Raw genomic sequence first — 23,533 nt, forward strand, 5'->3', positions numbered from 1 at the left:
CAGTGAGCCGAGATCGCGCCATTGCACTCCAGCCTGGGCAACAGAGCGAGACTCCATTTCAAAAAAAAAAAAAAAAAAAAGTTCAGTGGGAACCAAGGAGGAACGTCCTGCCTCCAGAGCCAGAGCCCACAGTCAGGGGTAGACATCCCAGGCTGGGGATAGGTCTTTCTCTGAATAGGAAGGGGGACATTCTCACTTAATCTTCTGTCTGTTCTCTCTGCCCTGGGTGCTTGGGGAATTGTAGAAGATGCTAGGCCTTGCTAATACCCGCTACCCACCTCTCACCTGATTCATAGATAAGAGGTGCCAAGGTCTCTGGTCTTAGAGCCTGGGGCTCATCTACACCACCACCTCTGCCCAAGGCCAGAGGAACCCACAACTTCTTTCCTTCAGACTCCCACCTTCTCCTTTAAATCTCTTTCTGACTTGCAAGCACCCCTTCCAGCTCTATGGCTTCTGCTGCCGTCCATGCCCCATCCCCCCTCCTCCCTCCTTTTTCTCTCTCTCTCCTTCTCTTCTGTTCCTCCTGTGGACTCTGATAGCCTGCATTCACAGAAGACTCCCCAGGCTTGAGAGGACTTGTGTGGGCGCATGTGTACATCTGTGTCCACACAGGCACACCATGGTGACCATGCACCAGCCCCTTCCTGCCGCTGCATGTGGCATGCCCAGAGGCCTCCCATCAGTGGCCACTCCACCCTTCCTCCTCTCCCCTCAGGCCTGGTTTGGGGAAAGTGGAGCCACTGCCACTCTTGGTGGGCAGCTGGGGGCCCCTTAGCCGTCTCTCCACACCCCCTCCCCTTCTCCTCAGGCCCCATGCCCAGCCCTGAGGTTTGGAGAGCCTAGTAAGTGCCCTATCAACATGTTAATCAAATTACTTAGGAGCTAAAATTGACGCTGTTCATTAATTATACAAGATTATGCTAATTGTGCATGCAAATGCATGCAGGGGAACAGAAGGTGTTCAGGCGCATGGTGGGCCATTAGCATAGAGGATGGGGTGCGGGTGCATTGGCATGCTAATGTATGCGCCCTGGCTATTTATAGTCCCCCAGCCCATCTGCACTGCAGCCACCTCTACCCGGGTGGGGATCATGGTGGGGAGGCCAGGTCCAGGCCTGGCAGGTGGCTATGGCCCTGGGGACTGTCTTGGCTTCTACCGCAGGCTAAGACCAGGAAGCAGCCTGGGCCAACCCCACATGGGCCTGAACTATTACAGTAAGCTCCTCATTTCCCTTCCCTTCTCTAGCGTAGGCCCTTTGGTGCCTGTTTCTGCCTGAAGGGAGACATCCCCTGCAGCCCCCCCATCACCCAGAGGATCCAAGTCCCGCATGATTTGGTCCCAACCCCAGGCCCCAAGCCACGCTGCCCTCCTCAGTCTTGTCAGGCACCACTGATCGAGTGAGCCGTCTGCCCCGTGGTGGAGCTGTTAGTCCCTTTGCATGGAGGGCCCTGCCTCCTACTTCTCGGTGAGATCCTCCAAGACCCAACACCCAAGACCAAATTGGAGCTCTAGGAAGCATTCCACCTCCCCTAGGCAAAATAAGTGGCCACTGCAGATTACACTTGGCACATCCTCCTGCCGTGCCCACCACTCTGTCTTCCTGAGTTTCTCTTTCCTGTTGGGTTGTAATTTCCTTAAGATTTTATACAATGCCGCAGTGCCTAACACATAGAAGGTATTTAATAAATCTTTTTAAGTGGGTGTATGGAATGAATGAGGGGATGAATGGCCCAGCCCTCTGTGTCCTCCTCTGTCCCTGAGCTGAGGGTAGAGAGAAGCAGACAATGAACACGCTGGAGAGCCAGAAACTGCTTCAGTTTCTTCGGAGGCTCATGGGAGTCCAAGACAAATCTTTTAGGATAAAAATTAGCGGGGGATCCCTGTCCCCTTATTTCCCCATCTCAGGCTGCAGTGCCAGCTTTGGGCTTGGAAACACATATCCAATTTAATCTACCCTTCACTCTTAATCTGCTGTCTTTCCCAAGGCCTTCACAGGACACACTGTTGTTTGGAACATCCTGCCCCAGCTCGTATATCCATTCACTGCCTACCTTCTTTCTAGATCTGCACTGTCCAATATGGTAGTCTCGAGCCACATGTGACTATTTAGATTTATGTTCATTAAAATGGCTGGGCGCAGCGGCCCACGCCTGTAATTCCAGCACTTTGGGAGGCCAAGGCGGGTGGATCACCGGAGGTCAGGAGTTCATGACCAGCCTGACCAATATGGTGAAACCCTGTCTCTACTAAAAATACAAAAATTAGCTGGGCATGGTGGCAGTCGCCTTTAGTCCCAGCTACTCAGGAGGCTGAGGCGGGAGAATCGCTTGAACCCAGGAGGTGGAGGTTGCAGTGAGCCGAGATCATGCCACTGCACTCCAGCCTGGGCAACAGAGCGAGACTCCGTTTCAAAAAAAAAAAAAGATTTATGTTAATGAAAATGAAATAAAATTCAGTTCCTCAGTTGCACTAGCCACATTTACAGTGCTTAGTAGCCGTGTGTGGCTAATGCATATCATTCTGGAAAAAGTCCCCTTAGGGAGCACTGTAATCTAGACACGTTCTTCCTTGCCCCTGACAGTCCTGTAGTGGAAAATGCACTCGGGCTCTCCTTCCAGCTCTTTGAGTTACTGACAGCTTTCTCTTTGGAAGTGAGAACATAATTTCAGCCCTAAGTATCTCATGGGGATGCAGGGAAGAAAAAGCTGGTGAAAAGCCTTAGCTCTGTGACCTAAGTTTTCTTAGGGTGGGATTCCTGGAAGCAGAGCCTGAGATGGGGATTCTTGTGAAAGAGGTTTATCAAAGGAGAGCTCTCAGGAGAAAAGGAATGAGCATAGAGGGAGCTTAAACAAGGAGGTGGTCTCGGTCGGAGTCTAGCATCAGCCTGTCCCATGCAGAGGTCTGGAGTGTGAATGGCCAGAGAGTTGGTCCTCCTTGTAATGTCAATCTGTCATTGGCTGTGGGCTACTGGTGGGGAGTATATGCTCTTGGCTGAGGTAATTCTCAGATTACCTCAGGGCAGCTGTGAGCCATTTGACAGTCTACACTGCAGCTGGGGCATGAGGGAATCAGGCAGGCATCAACTCACTGTAAAGTTCCTGGACGTTGTCTTCCAAAAGAAGCTCCAGGCCAGGCATGGTGGCTCATGCCTGTAACCTCAGCATTTTGGGAGGCTGAATCAGAAGGATCGCCTGAGCCCAGGAGTTTGAGACCAGCCTGGGCAACGTACTGAGACCTCCGTCTCTACAAAAAATAAACAAAATTAGCTGAGCATGGTAGTGTGACCTGTAGTCCCAGCTGCTCAGGAGGCTGAGGTGAGAGGATCACTTAAGCCTGGGAGGTCAAGGCTGCAGTGAGCCAAGATCACACCACTGCACTCCAGTCTGGGCGACAGAGCGAGACCCTGACTGAAAAAAAAAAGGCAGCTCCATCCCACTCTGCCCTCTACCCGCTGAAAACCTAGAATTTAACAGTGGATTCACATCAATTGCCTTCACACTTGCCTTCTCTACTGAGTGTCTCTTTTGAGTAAAGCACTGTGCTTGGGGAGTTAATGCAATGGTGTCACCCCTGAGAAGTAGTGCATAAGTTAAATGTTTGCACTTTAGCCATACTCAACCCAGAGTTTGCTTCTTTGGTAGGAAATACTCCATGGACAAGACGTTTCTTTTCATTTCATCTTGAGCTGTTTTTATGGGGAGGAATAAAAAGCATTTATAGACATGATTATGAAGGCTAAACTAAGTTCAGGATGTGGTAAGGTGGGTGTGTGGGTGAACTACTCTGAGCTTTCCTTTAAGTCACAGGCATCAGAGTCGTGATGCACAACTACCATCCTTTAGATACTTCATTAGTTGGATGACCACTGTTCACAGCTCTTCTTCTGGTCTTTCATTAAAGTTTTTATTGAGAATGTGGAATACAGGCCGAATGGAATAATGAAGCCCATATAGCCCCAATGAGCTAGAACAATTTTTAACTATTGGTTCCATTGTTTTTTAATACTGAAGATCTTCTCGACTGATAGCAGCAGTCACAACAGCCAAAAGCCCAAAACTAGGAGCAAGAGGACCTGAGTTTGTCCTCTGCAACCCTGTTGAATTTGTAACCTCGAGGAAATCCCCACAACATACTATCCTGGTCCCCACACAGCCTGCCTCTCAGAGCTGCTTTTGAAGGCGGGCTTGCCGCTGCAGTACCAGCCTGGGTCGGACTCTGAGAGCCCCACTTAGAAGGACTTTTAGGACTCTTGTCGGCATCAGTGGTTCATAAAGACCCGTTTTCATATCCTGACTTTAGCATTGACTGTGACTTTGTCAAGTCACAGTCAATAGCTTAGCCTTGGTTTTCTCATCCGTAAAGTGGGAATGGTTGCAGACCGACACGACCTGGGGGATTGAGCAAGATAATGCCAAAGTGACAAACTCAGCAGCGTTCTGGGCAGTTGCTAAGCTGCTGAGTGCCTGATGGGTTAGACCTGGTTCCCTGTTTTTCTTTTTTTGTTGTTTGTTTTGTTTTTGCATAGTTACCTCCCTAATGCATTTTATTTGTAAGTCATGCTTGTATTTATGGTGTTTTCTTCCAGTAATCCTAATGGAAGCTTCTGGGACTTGGCCTTTCCCTTACTCCCTTTTCTGTGGGGTCTGGATTAGGAAGCCATGCCCTCCAAGAGCCTCATGGCCACAGTGGGATGGCACTGAGCACTGGTCCTGCAGTGGTCACCCTCCATGGGGATCCTCAGGTCAGAGAGGGCTGTGGACTTGGGCTCACTTTACTCCTCCCCACTCCCTGCCCCCTGCCCCCATCCTGGTCAGGAAAAAGGGGCTTTCCTAGACTCCTTTTCAGCCCCATAGGGCCAGGAGTGGGGAGGGGTGCTCAGAGAACACCCCCAGGCTCATTGAAGCTTTAGAGGTGGGGGGTGGTTCCATGCTGACAAGCAGGGCTTCAAGCCCCTCAACAAAGTGCACATTCCTTCCTGCCTCAAGTCCCTACAGGGTGTCCCAGGCCCAGAACCTTGTCCTCACTTACCCAGCCCCTTCCCAGGCTCTCTTCTTTCAAGGGGAACACCTGCCCGCAGTTCCCATGTCCACATGTGTTCCATGTGTGTGTCTCCCTCCAACTCCCCTGCCCACCGGGTCTCTCACTCTCCCCCAGTCCCCAGCCCCCGCATCTGGCCTCTGTGCAGACATGGCTTGGAGGACCTGCTGCCCCTCCTTCTTCTTCCCTGACTCCATTCTCATCCTTCCCTGACTGCTCAGGTGGAATAAAGTGTCACCCCCTGGGCGTCAGCCAAGGGAGAATTCTCCTGGGTTGTCCTCACGTTCGCCCTTCCAGCCTCTGCGGTGTGCCTGTCTCCCCCTGGTGGGCAAGGAGAGGACCAGGCAGCGGCACCCGGAGGGTCGGCAGTCACTCTAGGTCCAGGGGAGAGCCCAGGCACTGCTCCTGGTTCTAGACCCCAACGGAAGTCCTCTAATTCCAGGTCCAGCCTTGGAAGGCAGGAGCCTTTAGGGGTGGGTCACCTTTGCCAAAGCACAGTCTTCAAAATGTCAAAAGCATGATTCTCATACAAATTGCTACTGAGCATGTGTCAAAGTTTTCTATAACTTATTGATGAGGGAACCAATGGGATGGCAAAGCTGATTCAAAGAAGACGAAGAGAAAGTGATACATGTGCGAGTGTGTGAGTGCATGCGTATATGGAAAGGGGTTGAGGGGAGGGAGGGAGAGGCAAGGGATTGTGTGGAAAATACTGGAATAAGATGGCCAAATTAGATATAAAGCTAGTTAATGTCCATAGGACAATTTTATCATCTTTAGGGCTAATTTCTCCACCAAACAGAAATTATTTACTTCTCCTGAAAAATATCATTTGTTTCCAAGTCATATGAATTTGGGGGCGGGAGGTATAAATTCACAGGGTACAAGTGAAAGTATACAATGTGTGGTGATCCAATCCAGATATTTAGGGTGTCCATCACACAGGTACAATACATTTTGGCTAAGTATAGTCACCCCACTCTGCTATCAAACATCAAGTTTATTCCTTCTATCTTGCTATTTGTACCCTATAACCCACTTCTCTTCACTCCCCGCCCCCCAACTCACCCTTCCCAGTCTCTATTATCTGTCTTTCCATGCTCTACCTCCAGGTCATCAAAGTTTTTATTTATTTTTTATTTATTTATTTTTTTTGAGATGAAGTCTCACTCTTGTCCCCCAGGCTGGAGTGCAATGGCGTGATCTCAGCTCACTGCAACCTCCGCCTCCCGGGTTCAAGTGATTCTCCTGCCTCAGCCTCCCAAGTAGCTGGGATTACAGGTGCCTGCCACCACGCCTGGCTAATTTTTGTATCAGGTCATCAAAATTTTTAGCTCCCACTGACAAATATCATTTGTATCTTATCAGTTTTCTACAAATTAGCACTTAACTTTATAGTCTGTGCTCCAATCAATCAATAGTAAATGTGAGTCACTTTCCCCTAGAGACATACACTCCAGTGAAGCATTGTCCGATATTAATATAATGCAAGCAAGCCACATATGTATGTAAATATGCTTTTTTCTTTTCTTTTTTCTTTTTTTTTTTTTTTTTTTTTTTTTTGAGGCAGGGTCTCACTCTGTCACCCAGGCTGGAGTGTAGTGGCTCAACTTTGGCTCACTGCAACCTCCACCTCCCCCGTTCAAGCAATTCTCGTGCCTCAGCCTCCTGAGTAGCTGGGACTACAGGCATGCACCACCTCGCCCAGCTAATTTCTATATTTTTAATAGAGATGGAGTTTCGCAGCGTTGGGCAGGCTAGTCTCAAACTCCTGGCCTCAAGCCATCCACCCACCTCAGCCTCCCAAAATGCTGGGATTACAGGCATCAGCCACTGAGCAAGGCCTCAAGTCACATATGTAATGTTAAATTTTCCAGTAGCCACAAGAAACTGATACAACTAATTATCATAATACATTTTATTTAACCCAATATATCTAAAAGATGAGCATTCCCACATGAAATCAACATAAAAGATTACTGATGAATTATTTTATATTCTTTTTTTCTAAGTCTTGGAAATCTGATGTGTGCTTTACACTTACAGCACATCTCAAGTTCGGACTAGCCACACTGCAAGGGTTCATGCCGCGTGGGGCTGGTGGCTATAGTAATGGGTAGCGCAGCTCCAGTGCAGTAGTTCTCAAACTTCAGGGTGCACCAGCATCACCTGGAGGGCGTATGAATGCAGAGATGTGATTCTGACTCAGCAGGTCTGAGGGGAGGCCTGAGATTCTACACTTGTAGCAAGGTCTCAGGTGACGCTGACGCTGCTGGTCTTAGGGGGTGGTGCAGGCTCTCTGACTGGGAGAAGCCTTGTGGACTACCAGCTGGAAGGGAGTGAGGTTTCAGCCACACCATGGATGGCTTCAACTATGTGCTAGCTCTGAGGACAGGCCCAAAGGGAAGGGAGAAGGGGACTGACCCTCAGCCCCCACTGCAGGCCATGGTCTTGTGCAGCTGCTTTTACTCACCCACACTCTGCAGGTAATGCTAGCCAGGCTCAAACACTGAGGTGTCCCCATAGACAGAGGTGCTGGCAGGGCCCTAGGGCTCTCAGGGAGGGGCGGTACTTGAAACCTAGAGTGGCCAGAAAACGGTGGCTGTACAGGGCGTGAGAATTGGTGTGGACCCAAAGGACAAATGAAACCTGTACTGTAAAGGGACAGTGGTAAGACCTGCTGAGCAAAGGCTTGGGGAAGGGCCAGTGAGGGAGCAGGAAACCACAGCCTTGGGGAGGGCAGAAGTAAAGGATGTCCCAGAGGCAGGACTAGAAGGTGTCACGGCAGCCGTCAATAGCTACTCTCCCTTCATGGGTGTGGAAGGATTTACCTACCCTGGGTCACGCAGAGAGTCCAGGCCTGGCCAGAGCCCCTATCTTGGCCCCTTCCCAAGGACGCTTCCTCTTGATTCTGTAGGTTTGAGTGGAGTGGGGTGCAGTGGGCACATGTGTCATCTTTTGGTGCAGTCCTATGCTTGTCGCATCTTCAGTGGTATCCAAAGGTGAGCCTTCAATCCCTTTAGGACAGAGACCATGCCCCATCCTGGTGTTTTTCCCTCCATCTAGCACCTGCCAAAGGACCGAGCACACGAGTACTTAATTTAAATGAGCTGGTCTGCCTGTGTGTGTGAGTAGGGAGTCTATACTCTGTCACATGTGAATGTGGGGCATGGATGAGGAACATGTCGCACATGTGGGTGTAGTGTATTTACACCATGGGGTGTCATAAGGGGTGTAGGGAGTGATTACTATAGTAACTAATAAGAGAGAAATGGAGTGCGTCCACTGTGCAGGTGTACCTCTCAGGAGCACTGAAGGTGTCTGCACCTTGGGGTGACCCATAGGGATATATATGGCATCTACACATTGGTGACTACTGTTTGGGGGCATAACAGCTGTCTGCACTGCAGGGTATCCTGTAGGGGTAAATGGATTGTCTACACTGTAGGGGTGCACCATTTGGGAAATATAGGGAGTGCCCACTGTGGGGGAACATGACAAGTGCTGAGAATGTAGACAGAGGCAGGACCCCAGGGAGAGGTATCTCTAGGAAGGTGACTGCCACCAGCTCCCAAGGAGGGGCTGCCTGCTGGGGACACCTCAGTTCCAGGGCTGGTGCTTACTCCTCCCAGCACTTGGTGACCTCCTTTTTGGGGACTGGGCTTTCAGGACCTGTAACAAATTTTCCTCTGAACAGAAATTTAATGTTTGCAGACTTTGGAGGCAACTCTGGTGAATTAAATGAACATTCAAATTTGGGGTATATAAGTAGTACCTGAGTAACTATACAGTGGTTAAAGTTCCACCCCAGGTTTGGGACTCTTGTATTTGCTTTAGTAAATAGTATGGTAAAAATATCTCCCAGTTGGGTGGAGGTAAAATGAGGAAGCTGACTGACTGGAGAAACTCATACAGTGGCCCAGGAGGCTGTTCCACATATCAGGACCTACTGCAGACGTTAGCCCCGCACTCTACAGTTTGTAAAGGGTATCTTCCCAGATGCTCACAGAGTGCTATAAGGCATAAGGCAGACACTGATCATATTCCGAGTTTACTAAGAGTTAAACAGGGCTGGGTGCAGTGGCTCATGCCTGTAATCCCAACACTTTGGGAGGCCGAGGTGGGTGAATCACCTGAGGTCAGGAATCGAGACCAGCCTGGCCAACATGGCAAAACACCGTCTCTACTAAAACTACAAAAAGTAGCCAGGCGTGGTGGCAGGCCCCTGTAATCCCCCTGTAATCCCCTGTAACTCGGGAAGCCGAGGGCTGAGGCAGGGACAATTGCTTGAACCCAGGAGGTGGAGGTTGCAGTGAGACATGGCGAGCCTGGGCAACAGAGCAAGACTCTGTCTCAAAACAAAAAACAAAACAAAACAAACGGGAAAAAAAAGAGTACAACAGCCAGAATGTTGTCCACGGCTACCTTACTGGTAGGTGACAGGACCAAGGACCCACCCTCCCAGCCAACTGCCAGGAAGGAGAGAAGGGCAAAGTGCTCATGTGTGTTTGTCTAAAAAGCAACCTCATCAGCGCATGTGTGTTTTTTCCCAATAACTCTGTGTAAAAAAGAAGACATTCACGGTGTCTCTGTACCACATGTCTGACAGATACGCCATGTGTATATGGTGGGGATGTGCTCTGTATGATTAAGCTTTTCCTACGTGTATAATGGGTATAAAATGTGTGGGAGGAGGATATGCCATGTGGGAGGTGAATTTGCTGGGGGCATCTGCTATACGGGATGGCTTTACAGTATTTGCAATCACTATATTTTGGGTAATCATTTACAACATAAAATGTGTATTAATGTATTTGTTCTGTGTATTTCCTATTTCTCTGTGCATATACTGTGTAGGGCGGGCATACACCGTGCATGATGGGTACAGGCTCTGTGTCTGCTTAGTATGCCATATGTGTGGGATGAGTGCAGGCTATATGTGGAGTACATGTTGTTTATGCTTGTGTGAAGGTTATACCCCGAGTGTGTGTGATGGCTGTATTTTGTGAGTAATAGTATACAAGGCATAAACAGTGTCTACAAAGAATGTGCTGTGTCTGAGGAGTGTACATGGTGTGGGTGATGGGTATACTCTGGGGAGGGATGTGTTGTATAGCAGATGTGCTATATGGGTGATGAGCATATACGGTGACGTATACACAGTGTGTGATAACATTACATGGGGTATGTGTGCGTACACGCCACATATGGAGCATATATTGTATGTGTGATGGGTATACAGTGTGTTGGGTACAATGAGTAATAGGTATAGGTAGTGTATATAGTGGACTGACTCTTCATGGTGAATATATACTGTGTGGGAGTGCTAAACATACACTTTGTGGCATAAATAAGCACTGTGTGATCAGCACACGGTGTGTATGGTTGTGTAGCGAAGTTGTCATTGTGATGGGTCTGTCTGGTGTGTATCAGGCACCCTGGTATATGGAGGCCATGATGGGAATATGGGATGTGTGCCTGAGTGGGAGCAGGCAGAGGGCACTCATCCTGCGGGAAGGGGGCATGGCAGGGAGCAGTTGGATCTTCATCTGTTTCCAGAACCCCCTGACCCTTGAGCCCACCGACCACACTGTTTCAGGTTCTTCCTCAAGTTCTTCCTCAAATGCAACCAGAACTGCCTGAAGAATGCGGGGAATCCCAGAGACATGCGCCGCTTCCAGGTGGGTCTGGAGAGAGGGTTTCCCCTTGCAACCCCACCCATTCCTGATGGAGGGGAGGGGAGGGGGAAGGGAAGGCTGTGACCCTGCCACCCTGGGAAAGGCCTCCAAGGCAGATCTCTGCCCAGCCCTGTGCCTCCCCAGCCTGGTTGGTGCCTGCTGGGGGTGGGGCAGCTCCTTCTCAACTTGTGCTGGCTGCCAAGGGAGGCTTCATTAGAGTCCCACTTAAGAAGATGCTAATTGTGACATTTTTACATGATTAACGACCCAGGCAATTTGCATAGCATGAAGCGGAGAGCAGCTGCCCTTAGCACATCCCCAAGCTGCACACCCCTCTCAGTGCAGGGCGGGGGAAGAAGGCAGCCCCAGTTTTCTCCCCAGAATAGGGCAGGGGCTCCTGCTGCTGAGTTCTCCGGCTGATGCTGCCCACCTCCACTTGCCTAAGACCCCATTCCTGGCTTGGAGGTCCGTGGATACAACCCAGCATTCTGTGTATGCAAAAACAGTAGCCATTCTTTGCCTAAGGAGCCAGTTTTTTCAGGGGTCTTTATTTTTGTAGCGCCTGGGGAGTCAGTTCATCTGGGGGTATCACCTGATCCAGCTGGCCCCCTTCCACCAGCTCAGACACTGCAGGATTGAAGCCCTCTTCCTCCCACCAGTGACCCTAAATTCCAGCATCCAACCACCAGCCTCAAGGTGCTGGTTCCCCACCACATTCCCCTCCCGGGAGCCCCCGAGGGCCCCAGCCAGGCTGGCCTCGGCTCTCCCCGCAGGTGGTGGTGTCCACGACGGTGAGCGTGGACGGACACGTGCTGGCCGTGTCCGACAACATGTTTGTGCACAACAACTCCAAGCATGGCCGCAGGGCGCGCCGCCTGGACCCCTCCGAAGGTCAGGACCCCCGGCCCAGCCCCGGCCGCCGCGGGCCCAGCCAGCCCCCCAGGCCCCACCTCAGCGCGGTCCCCTGACCTGGGTCCTCTCCTGCCTCCCAGCTGCCACCCCCTGCATCAAGGCCATCAGCCCCGGGGAGGGCTGGACCACGGGCGGCGCCACCGTCATTGTCATCGGCGACAACTTCTTCGACGGGTTGCAGGTCGTGTTCGGAAACGTGCTCGTGTGGAGCGAGGTGGGCCAACCCCGCCAGTCTCCCTCTGGGCCTAGGGGCTGGGCCCTCCCCTCGCCGGTGCGGGACCTGCAGGCCTCCCCTCTCCCCTCGCAGCTCATCACGCCCCACGCCATCCGGGTGCAGACGCCCCCGCGGCACATCCCCGGGGTGGTGGAGGTGACCCTCTCCTACAAGTCCAAGCAGTTTTGCAAGGGATGCCCCGGCCGCTTTGTCTACACAGGTAAGGAGTCGGGCGGGGGAGTGGAGGTCTAAGGTGCGCGGAGGGAGCCCCGCCCTGCGCACTGATCTCCGTTCTTGGTGTTAGGAGTTAGCCGAGCTCTACGCTGTGGCCACGCCCCCTAGGCGGCCTCGGGCTTCTTTAACCACCTATGCCTGTGATCGCTCCGCTCGCAGGACCGTCTTTCCCTGGCTCTGTGTTTCCCTCCCTGGCCTCTGGCTCCTTAGTCCCTTCCCCGGGGCAAAGTCTCCCCCACAACCAACATTCTTACTCCCTCAGCCATCTCACCTCCTGAACTTTGTGTCTCCCGCCCGCAGACTCTCCAGGGTTTAGAGCCTCTCCAAAGGGATGTTTATTCCAAAGATGCCAATGGGGTCGCTGCTCCCCGAATCTTCTCTGGGTCTCTTGGTTCCCCCACGCTACCCCAGGCCTCACTCTGCATGTACACGCACACACACGTGCGTACATACACACCCCTTGCACGACGCCAGGGCGAGCAGTGAACACACGTGGAGAGGCAGTGTAGAACCCCCCAGCCTGGCTCTATTTGGCCGCTGGCCGAGTCTTCTCCATTTCCATCCTCCCGCCCCGCCCCAGCTAAGCCACCCACTTCTCCTCTCCACCCCACCGCAGTCCCCACCATCGCGCAGCCCCCCGCACCGATGCTCATCGAGCCCTTCGAGGGACACTCGGTAGTGACCCTACTTAGCCTCCCCGGAGCTCCAGTCTAACGCGGAAAGGCTGAGCAGAGAACCTCATGGGGTGGGTGGGGTCACACGGTCAAGGGGCTGACAATCAAGGAAAACTTTGGTAGGGAGTGTCTGCTGAGCCCGGCTAAACCGAAACCCGAGGGCTGAGAGGGGAGGTTGACCTGGGGAAGGAAGGGTGGTTGCAGAAGGAATGATAAGGACCGAGCCCCAGAAGTGAGTGCTTTCTCTTTGCCGGGAAACTAAAGGAAATTCACTAAGTCAGGATTAGAGGTGAAGGTAGGGCTTTGAGACTGGTGGATTAGGTCGGGGCCAGGCTATCTGAAAAGGGCGGTGCGGGGATCAGGAAAAGGGGAAGGAGGAGGAGAAGGGCGTGGGGATCTGGGTCAGACGCGCATACACACACACCCCTTGCACAACGCCAGGGTAAGCAGTGAACACAACACACGTGGAGATGCAATGTAGAATCTGGCCGCTGGCCGGATCTTCTCTACTTCCATCCTCCCGCCCCAGCCCAAGCCACCCACTTCTCCAGTTGCTTCCCTGGGGTGCGTGCAAACCTCTAGCCTTCAGATGCTGCAGAGAGTCCACTTGAGCCGTGATAAATGGAGATTGTTAAGTTTTTTCTTTTTTATAATAAACTCCTGATTTGGCCAGATGAAAAGAGAAGACTCTCCATCGAGTCCTGCCCTTAGGACTGTAACTCATATGTGTATACGGTTTCCCTTTTTTCTAATCACAAATGGGTGCATGTGTGTTCATGCCAAGCGCCTAGGGCCGAGGACAGAGGCTGGCTCAGTAAATATTTGTTGAATAAACAAACGAAAGAACTGAAACTTCCCTGAACCTCGCTGCCGGGCGTGCCTGGAGTTTTCCGGGGGACTTGGGCTGGGCCTGGTGGAGGGGGCTGCAGCGAGGCTCCTGGACTGGGCGCTGGCCTGCTTTTGGCGCCCTGCGTCTCACCCTGGGAGTGGGGGGCTGCGGGGGAGACGTCCTCCAAACGCCGCCCCCTTCCCCAGCTCTGAACGAGCCCACCATTGACTACGGATTCCAGAGGCTACAGAAAGTCATTCCCAGACACCCCGGAGACCCCGAGAGGCTGCCCAAGGTACTCAGAGGGGTGGGGCGGGGCTGAGGGTGTCCTGTGGGCAAGGGGGTGAGGAGGGGCTCCCGAGGGCCCCTTCGTCGCCCCCAGGGGCTGCCCCTCCGTCCCGCTGTCTCTCCCCCTGTCCCCAGGAAGTGCTGCTGAAGCGGGCGGCCGACTTGGCAGAAGCCCTGTACGGAGTGCCCGGCAGTAACCAGGTATGGCGCCTCCGCCCTCCCAGCGCCGCCGGGACCGGGGCTCCCCAGCACGCGGCGCCCGCGGCTGCCCCGGCCGTGCCCCGCTCTTGTCTTCGCAGGAGCTCCTCCTGAAGCGCGCGGCGGACGTGGCCGAGGCTCTGTACAGCACCCCCCGCGCACCCGGGCCGCTCGGACCCCTGGCCCCGAGCCACCCACACCCCGCCGTCGTGGGCATCAACGCCTTCAGCAGCCCGCTGGCCATCGCCGTCGGGGACGCCACCCCGGGGCCCGAGCCGGGTGCGTGAGCCGCGCCTCCCCGCCGTCCTCGGGCCCCGCCACCGCCCCTCCCCGGCCGGCACCGCCCCCTGACGGCCGCGCTCTCTCTCGCAGGCTACGCGCGCAGCTGCAGCAGCGCGTCCCCCCGCGGGTTCGCGCCCAGCCCCGGCTCGCAGCAGAGCGGCTACGGCAGCGGCCTCGGAGCTGGCCTGGGCGGCTACGGCGCGCCGGGCGTGGCCGGCCTCGGCGTGCCTGGGTCCCCCAGCTTCCTCAATGGCTCCACCGCCACCTCGCCCTTCGCCAGTGAGTGTCCCCCGCCCGCGAGGGAAGGTCTGGGGACGGGGAGCGGAACGGGACTCAGCCCCGCCCCCGCCCATCCCAGAGAGGTTGGGGCGCCGGCGCCGTGAGAGTCGACCCTGGCTCAGCCCTCGGGGGCAGGCCCACCGTCCCCGCCTGGGACCTCCCCTGCCGCAGAACCTCAACCCCACCCCTAGGCTGCGCATCCCGGGGTCCTGGGGCCAGAGTACTTCGTGCACTTTTAGCCTTCTTTGCCGATCCGTTATGCACATCGCTTCTAGGCCTCCGGTCCCCCTGAAGTGGGCTTTAGTGGGTGGCGGGCGTCCATCTGAAACCTGGGACACCGCCCCCTTCCCATCTCGCGCCCGGACTTGGGGAGGAGGCTGGCGCCGCCTGCCGAAAGCCTAAGGAAACTCAGGGCTCGAGGGAAGCCGGCTTCCAGCCGCCCCCCAGCTCCCAGGACTCCAGAGGCCAGGTGGGCGTGGGGAGGATGTGGTCCCCGCGATGTCGTCCGGCAGAGCGAGCGAGTTCTGTGTGATCAGACAGAATTTGAGTTTCAGTGTCCAAATCAGGAGCTGCCGGGCATTCAGCAAGTTACTTATTTGAACTTGTTTCCTCGCAGTCAAATAGGGTCAATTCCACCCCCTGCTTAAGGTTGATCTCGGATCTGAATGTGCCACTGTGCCTAAAGGGCCAGTGTGTGATTTCGGAGTCCCAGCCCTGACTGTGGGCGCTGACCACATCCCATCTGGCTTCTTAGAGTGGGGAGCTCAGAGCTGGGTGGACAGGCAATGTCTGTATGTCATGAGTGAGTGACATTCCGAACGGCTTTGATGCCTTGTCATTTTACACTGCCCTCAAGACTCTTCCATCATCAAGTTCCAGATCAGCATGTTCACAGCTCTTTTTAGCTTAGCTATTCAGCAGGCATTTGTAAAGCGCCCACTGTGTGCAAAGCCCAGGGCTTGGGGGATCCCCCCACTCCTGTCACCTGCAAGAAGCCTCCCTATCAATCATAAGAGAGATTGTCCCTGAAGTCCCAGGCGACTCTGCCGAGCTGGAGAGGTGGTGAAGGCTGTCCCAGAAGGAACTGGTCATGGCTTTGCCCGTGGTGCCCTCTCCTCTCCCTGTCCCATATTTGTCATTGCCGAGACTGCACTGTCTGTCCACCAGCCTGGCTTTCCTTGCAGGGCGTGTGTCCTGCCTGCTTTCTGGCTGAAGGCTTGAGCCTGGCCCTCTCCTCTGGCCTGGGCTCAACTTCTGGGACCCAAGGCCCCATAAGCCAGAGTCCACATAGGCCATGGCCTTCTGGTGTCCCTCCCAAGGCCCCTGCCTCTCCTGGCTCTTTGCTCAGGCCAGGATTGACTGCTCCTCCTTCCCTTCAGTTCTGGGGCAGTACCCTCACAGCCTCTCTGTGGGCACCCCCTTGGTTTTGAAACTTTCCCCTTGGGCCAACACTGGTGGGGGTATGGAACATCACATACACTGTGGTCAACAGTAGAGGAACACTCTGCCCCAGTGTGCAGAACCCAGCCCACCTGGGGTCTTCCGATTCAGCAAGAAGATCAAGAATTCTAGAGCTGCTTAAACCCAGCATCAGCTGGAGACACACTGGACTTGAGGGAGGGTTGGTCCCATTTCATGATATTGTCTTGACCAAGGCTTACCCAGGTACCCTTCCACTCCCCACGTTCAGGGTGCTTTGTGGCCCGACTCCAAGGGGTGTCATTCTCATTGAGTTTGCCAGAACATTCCTGGAGTGACATCAGAACTGCCCCAGCCAGAGGCTCAGGGGCTGTTTGCTTGGGTCTCTCTTTGTTTTTCTGCTTCAGCCACCAGCAACCCTGGAATGAATCACAACTCCCCACACTACCTACGCAACGTACAAAATGTGGCCGTGAGCCCTGGGCATTGAGAGCTATAGTACATTTTCTAGCATTGGTCTCAAGCCCTTCATCGGGCTCTGGGGCCTCTCCAGCTGGCAGTAACTGCTGTCTTAAAGGAGATGAGGCTGAGGGCATTTGGAAGAGGGGCAGCTGTTGAAGGCATTCTTGTATCAAGGGAGGTAGGAGGACCCTCTGATGCCAAAGGCAGCCTTCTCAGGCTATTGCTTTCTTCCAGGAAGCCCCACCCACCCCACTGCCTGCCGCCTGGACAATACTCAGATCACAGCCTTACCAGTCTTTACAGGAGAGAGGCAGGGAATTGGGTTCAGATGAGGATGTAGAAAGGTGGGATCCAGCGATGCCCCAGGCCTGAGCCCCCAGGAGAAGAGGCTGCAGGAAGAGGGGGCAGGCAAAGTCTGTGTGCAGGAGGCTCCCTTGCCATTCCCAGGAGGGCAAGCCACAGCCTGGGTGGCTAGGGAGTTTGAGAGCAGGAAGATCTGAGGATGTAGATCCCTGCAATTTGCTTTAAAATTGACCAGCTGGAAGTGGGAGATTCAGGAGACCACCCCCCCCCGCCCCCAGGGCCCAGGCTGGAGATGACAAGGACCTGCATTAAACTGTAAGGAAACAAAGTACCCCAGGGTGCAGGGGGAAGTGGGAGAGGGACAGAGGAGCATAGGGAACATTGGCAAGGAGAGCATATTTGAGGAGGAAGTTGGAGTGCTGTTTGTGATGTTGGGCAGAGAGGCTTATAACAGGAGCCTGTGCGTTCCCCCAAACTTCATCCCTGACTACTTGTTCCAGCTCTTCTGTGACTCCTGAACTATGACTCTAGCCTTGGCAGCCCAAGCAAGGCTCATAAATGTTTCCTAGCATCTCAGAATCCCAGGGGTTTTCAGCAGAAATCCTGAAGTAGTCCAGCTGTTGCTCATCTCATTTTTGGGGGGTACCTCCCACTGTTTGGTTTTTTTGAATGTTCTGGTTTTGCTTTTGTCTTTACCTGGTCTGGCCCTGTCATCCCCAGCCCCGAGAAAAGGTCTCCAGAACCCCTGAGAGGTCAGGGCTGGCCCAGGACCCTCACAGCTCCCAGTGAGGTCTGAGCCTGGTACCTGTGTCAGCAGCCCATGTGGGGCCCCAGCCAAGCTGCTCACTCTGGTGCTGTCTCCCTGTTGTGTCTCCCACCACCTTCCCTGCTGCGCCTGCCCCTCCCCGCCCCGCCCCGGAGTCATGCCCTCTAGCCCCCCGCTGGCGGCTGCCTCCTCCATGTCACTCCCGGCCGCTGCCCCCACCACCAGCGTCTTCTCCTTCTCGCCTGTCAACATGATCTCCGCCGTCAAACAGAGGAGCGCCTTCGCCCCCGTGCTGCGCCCCCCAAGCTCCCCACCCCAGGCCTGCCCCAGAGCCCACGGAGAGGGGCTTCCAGGTAAGTGATCCACCCTGCCTCACTGTGGCAGGAAGGAAGGGCCCTTGTGGAGCAGCTGGGCTACAGGGGCCTGCTCTGTCCACATCTCACCAGTGCCTCATGCTGGCTAACCTGCTCTTCTTGGAGGACAGAGAGCAGGGAGCTCTGCTGGGGTCCAGGGAGGTCCCTCTGGCCCCCTCTCCCCTGGCCTCCCAGCCTGGGATGGTCACCATTCTGGATGCTCTCAGTTGACCACTTGGCCAAGGGGAAGAGACTCAAATCACAGCTGATGAGGTCTAGAAACTACCCCAACACTCCATCCCCATCCAGCTGAGCCCAGAGCAAAGACCCTCGGAGCTGGTGGGCTGCACGCCTGTACCTGTGCCTCCCTGTGTCCACCAGAGGGTAGCACACACCACTGTGAGGGACTGGGTCGCTGACGATGGAAGGGGACTGACCTTAGAAGAGGCTTAGCCCAGCTTCCCTCCCCGCATTTTACAGATTAGGACTTGAGACCAAGTCATCTTCCCACATCCATTCATGAAACGGCTGTTCTCTCACTTTACCCATGTGCAGCAGAACCTTTGAACCAGCAGAGCCTTTCCTATCCACGTGGTGATTGGAAACTCACTGGGAGGACAGAGGAAGGGACTGGCTGTGGAAAAGGAGGAGGCAACAGGATGTGGGTGGGGCAGAACAGGTCCTTGTTGATGGGGATGGTGGGGGCCAGGGCCAGTGTCTTCCCTAAGAGGCTTACAGGTGTTTTGTTTTCTGGCTAAGGGATGCTTCCACGGGATTCCCTAGGTCTCAATCTGGCACGCAGCAGGTGTTTAATAAATAGTCAAATTATTGAATGAATATATGAGTCAGAAGGGCACCGTTCACACCCACACAGAAGGCTGCAGTGCAGTTTGTGGGGCACTGATCTGGAAGAGGTTGGGTTAGAGCACGTCCTATTGAGTATTCCCCAAGACAATAATGGGTCAGAGCAACAGAGCATTAGGAAAGAATCAGTGTTGAAATTACGTAAGTGGCTACTGAAGAATTTGTCAGAGCCTTTCATGTGCCAGGGTACGTTGTGAACCTTCTAGGAAACAGGAGATGCAAATTTATTTGAGCACAAAAATGTATTTTTCTAACAGCATCTTGAGATTAGTTCCTGGGGAATGACCTTGAGATGCAGGAAGAGACACCCTCATGGTTTCCTCAGCCTGATGTGGGGGCTGATCAGGCTGGGATGCCTATCACAAGAGCAAGGCCAGTGGCTTGGGCCCCAGAACCATCTCCAAATCCAAGGCAGGGGCAGGTGGGGCAACCTCCAGGCTGAGACAGGGGAGGGGGCTGTGGAAAATGCTCTACGGAGCCTCTGTGCTCCAGGGTCCCTGTATGAGAGTCCGGGGACACTGGAAAGAGGATGGGAAAGCTCAGGGCCTGGGAGAACAACTGAGGATGATACATGTCCGCAGCGTCCCGCAGAATCGGCTACCCTGGGGGCAGTCAGAGCAACTAGGTGCAGCCCAGAAACTTCTGAGAACTGTGCTGATGCCCTGCCCTGCACACAGAATGGGGTCCCTTCCCACCAGGGAACCCCCTCTGCACAGTTCAGGCAGGCCTGTGATGGTGACTCAAACAATAACAGACTTTTGTGCCAGGGAGGGCGGGAGGGCAAGGGGGCTGCTTGGTGACCCATCCAGAGGGTAGCCCATATTCAGGGAAGGACTTGCCCAAGCAAGGTTTGAAGAAGGCAGGGGTTCTTAGTGGGGGAGGAATGCCCTAGATAGAGTAGACCTTAGGCCGAAGGTATGTGGGTGGGAAGGCAGAGATTTGGAGCCCACGTTCAAAACATTAAGAACATAACATGGCCAGATGCAGTGGCTCACACGTGTAATCCTAGCACTTTGGCAGGCCGAGGTGGGCAGATCGCTTGAGATCAGGAGTTCAAGACCAGTCTGGGCAACATGGCAAAACCTCGTCTCTAAAAAAAATACAAAAATGAGCTGGGTGTGGTGGCGCATGCCTGTAGTCCCAGCTACTCGGGAGGCTGAGGTGGGAGGATCACTTGAGACTGGGAGGTCAAGGCTGCAGTAAGCTGAGATTGCACCATTGCACTCCAGTCTGTCTAGCCTGGACAACAGAGCAAGACTCTGTCTCAGTAAATAAGTAAATAAATAAATAACATACAAATATATGCCAAAGATTTATTTAACTCATCAGTGAGGGAGCTAACAGGATGACAGAGCGGCTTAAAGGAGACAGTGAGAGACTGAAGCCAGTAAAACAAGGAGGGCTGAAATAAGATTGCTGGCTGCAAACTGCTTCTACAGAGCAATAAACTTGTAACCTTCCTCTGGGGACTGTCTTTTCTACCAATGAGAAGTCATCGGCCATTTCTCAGCCTCCTCCAAGTGAACATCCATCCAACCGAGCAAAGCCTGGGCCCTAGCCAGTAGCGTGAAGTCAAAAGACGTCACATGCCCCAGAATAAGATGACTCTTAAGATGGGCTTATTTGATAATGCTCTACGGTGGCTTTGAAAGGATACACAGTCACTTTTTTTGCCTTATTTCCAAGTTTTGGATAATTTTTCTTAGGTGTGTCTGGAGCTTAGAATGTGAAGGATGGAGAGAACAGAGGGTCACCAATTTCTCCTGCCAGCAAAGAGAACCATGGGAGGGGTCAGGTAGGGGTGGGGAGTGGTGGAGTGACGAACTTCGTAGGTGTGGGAGGCAGAGAGGATGCTGCTGTGGGTATGTCAGTCAGTACTCCTGGAGGCTGGCCTCTTTCCTTTTCTGCCCTGGTACATGGCCATGTGCTTGAGGAAGCAGATGGGCCCTCTGAAGGAGGCCACCCTGGGAGAAGGAGCCTGGGGTCGTCTCTCTCGAGGGAGGTAGGGAGCAAGGGCGTGGGCTGCATCCCCTGAGCATCTGAGAGGCACCCCTCACCCCAATCTGCAGTGCTGCCGTGGGCCAGGGCTAGGGATGGCTGACTGCCTTCAGAAAGTGCTATATCCCCTGCCTGCTGTCTCCAGCCCAGAGAGTGACAGGCAGGTGGCTTCCCAGGTGGCACATGGCTTATGGCTCCTTTTTCCTTGACTACTGCAGACCAGTCTTTTGAGGATTCTGACAAGTTCCACTCTCCAGCCCGGGGGCTTCAGGGCCTGGCGTACTCCTAATTACGGTAGGTCTCTGGCTGGGTCTGGCCCCCCCCTGCCCCACCTGGCCCTGAGATGTGCTTGCTCTCTAAGGGCCTTCATCCCGTGCTCAAGCCTCCCCGCTAGCAGCCCCACAGGGATGGGGAGCTGGGGTCCAAGTCTTCCTCCCCGGGGCCCATCTAGACAGCTTTCTGAGGTACTTAGCCCACCCCAGTAACCCAAGCTGACCAGATAGAGAGAAGTGGCTTCCTGTCCCCTGGCAGCCAGCCTTCCTCCCCGACCTTCTTCTCTCCCTCTCTCGCCCCACCAGGTCTGCAGCTGTTCCCATGGAGCCCGGACTGGAGGTCCCTCTGGGATTCACAGCCACACCCTGGATGGTGGCACAGACAGATGCAGGGCCAGGGCCATGGGCAGACCTCAACCCGTGAGCTGAACGGGGAGAGGCCTTCACCCCATGCTCAAGCCTCCCCGCTAGCAGCCCCACAGGCTTCTCTCGCCTCCCTGTCTTGGGGTAGTCAGAAGCCCCAGCACTGTGCAGATGCTCTTGGCAGGACAGCATCCCAGGGAGGTGCTGGGATTCTGGGCCTCACTGTCTGGGTCTTGGTTCCTCTGAAAGAGATGGATTTTGTGCAGACCAGGGTTGTTGAGTGAGGGGAGCGTGGGATGGGGACCGTGGGAAAGAGGACAGCTCAGGGAGAAGTGACCTGGAAAGGTCCTGTTTGCATCTGACCCATCTCAACTTGCCCAGCATCCCAACTTCTCTGCAGCGAAAGGGTGGAGCCCTGCAGCCTCGGGAGGCCTGCCCAGGCTCCCGTGGAGCTTCCAACAGCTGCTTGGCCCCGCAGCTGCCCCCACTTCCTTTGAGACCTGCACTCTCATGCTTGCCGCATCATGCCTCCCTGTGGGGGCTTTGGGCATGGAGGAGGCAGAAGAGGGGGTGCCAGGCCTCCTGTATTTGGGGTCTTCCCCCGGTGGATGTCTCATGGACTCTGGCCCCACACACTCACAATGACTCTGGCTGGCCCCATGCAGCGGGCCCAGGCGGCCTCACATTCTGCTCTGCTAAGTTTGGAGAAAACAGAACAATAAACCAGATGCAGGTGGTGCCCGCCCGGCCTCTCACCTGCCTCCTTGGTGTGAGTTTGCTTTTCTTAGCAGTTCAGCAGCTCTAGAGGAGGCTCCAAACCCTGCCCCCGGGGAGCCCTCTTGCGCCTCGGGCTTTTTAAGCAGCCCCAGAGTTTGACTAAAGCAAGTATTCCCTGCCCCACGTCTGTTCTTGGGGACTGTTGGGGGAGGGGGAGCAGGCTAGCAGGCCTGAGCTCTGCCTGGGAGCATAATAGGGCCGCTGAGGACTCAGCTGCCCAGCTCTCCAGTCAAGATCAAAGTGGTGGTTGTCAGGACATTGCTGAGAACCAGGACAGACCAAACCAAATATGACCCAGATGTCCAGAGGCTCAGAAATCAGATCCAATCCAACACAGAGGCTGCAGGGCCACGCCTGGGCTGGGTGGGGCAGCTTGTGGCTCCCAGGGCTGTTTATCTGAGCCACACCCCAATCCCATCCCACGGCCCCCACCCCCAGGCCTAGGCACCTTATGGCTCACCTGCCTCAGAGTTTGGGTGGAAGGAGGGTAAGGAGGCAGGATTCCTATGCCCATTCACTCCACCACCCACCCCTCTAGGATGAGTCCCAGTTGTCCCCCTGAGATATGTCCCCTGGACGATGGTCTGGCTGTCTGACCCTGAAAGCCACTTTGTTGACCCATGATCCGGTGAGCCCTGTGTCTAGCCCCAGGCCTCAGGCTTTCCTCTTTCTCTTCCTGGCCCTGCTCCTGGGCTCTGGCCTCTGGACACCCTGGCCCTTTCAACCCATGCGTCCATGACCTGCAAATGCAGCCTTCTGGACAGGCACACTTGCCAGGGCACATGGGCTGGTCCTGTCTTTCAGAGGCCTCTACTTCTTTCTCTGGTGTCCTTGGCTAGCACCTGGGATTCATCTCTCCTGGACACAGGGCAAGAGGTCATGCTGCCTTCTGGTCATCCTGTCCCATTCTCAGTGCTTGCGTGGCCTCCCACTCAGAGCACCAAAGCCTGCCTGCCCACGCCCTGCTTTATTTGGCTCTGAGCAGCTCCCATTGCCCAGGGCCCTCCCAGCTGAGGCCCTGCAAAGTTCTAATCTGCACTGGACACAGGTGATAACTGGATAGTGGTCACACTCTGGTTCCCAGGATGGGTCAGGTGCCATGGTGGATATAAATGAGACATGATGTCTGTCCCTAACAATCCCACAGTGCTGCTCAAGCCACCATTTGAGTCCAAACTGTCCTTTTCCTTCATCCACGGCAGACATAGCTAACCAGTTACCATGTTTGCAATGGCCTGGATTGTGCCTCCCTAAAATCCATATGTTGAAGCATTAACCTCCCATGTGACTGTATTGAGGATGGAGCCTTTAAGGAGGTGATTAAGGT

The 23,533-nt window shown here is 54.3% G+C and overlaps 1 protein-coding gene across 4 annotated transcripts in view; it reads left to right on the forward strand.

Annotated features, from left to right (window-relative positions):
• The window catches only part of EBF4 (EBF family member 4), a 67,418-nt gene extending 45,216 nt beyond the window's left edge, over nucleotides 1–22,202 (forward strand). For all 4 annotated transcript variants that reach the window (XM_054674381.2, XM_016937330.4, XM_063803171.1 and 1 more), the window contains 11 exons: nucleotides 10,641–10,722; nucleotides 11,493–11,610; nucleotides 11,712–11,845; nucleotides 11,939–12,065; nucleotides 13,789–13,877; nucleotides 14,006–14,071; nucleotides 14,170–14,347; nucleotides 14,441–14,629; nucleotides 17,735–17,932; nucleotides 21,013–21,088; nucleotides 21,373–22,202. In XM_054674381.2, coding sequence (XP_054530356.1) covers nucleotides 10,641–10,722; nucleotides 11,493–11,610; nucleotides 11,712–11,845; nucleotides 11,939–12,065; nucleotides 13,789–13,877; nucleotides 14,006–14,071; nucleotides 14,170–14,347; nucleotides 14,441–14,629; nucleotides 17,735–17,932; nucleotides 21,013–21,083 — 1,252 coding nt within the window. In that variant the 3' untranslated portion in view covers nucleotides 21,084–21,088; nucleotides 21,373–22,202. The remainder of the gene's footprint in view (nucleotides 1–10,640; nucleotides 10,723–11,492; nucleotides 11,611–11,711; nucleotides 11,846–11,938; nucleotides 12,066–13,788; nucleotides 13,878–14,005; nucleotides 14,072–14,169; nucleotides 14,348–14,440; nucleotides 14,630–17,734; nucleotides 17,933–21,012; nucleotides 21,089–21,372) is intronic.
• The last annotated feature ends 1,331 nt before the right edge of the window (nucleotides 22,203–23,533 follow it).

This window comes from Pan troglodytes, chromosome 21 (assembly GCF_028858775.2).
Source record: "Pan troglodytes isolate AG18354 chromosome 21, NHGRI_mPanTro3-v2.0_pri, whole genome shotgun sequence".
NCBI lineage: Eukaryota > Metazoa > Chordata > Mammalia > Primates > Hominidae > Pan > Pan troglodytes.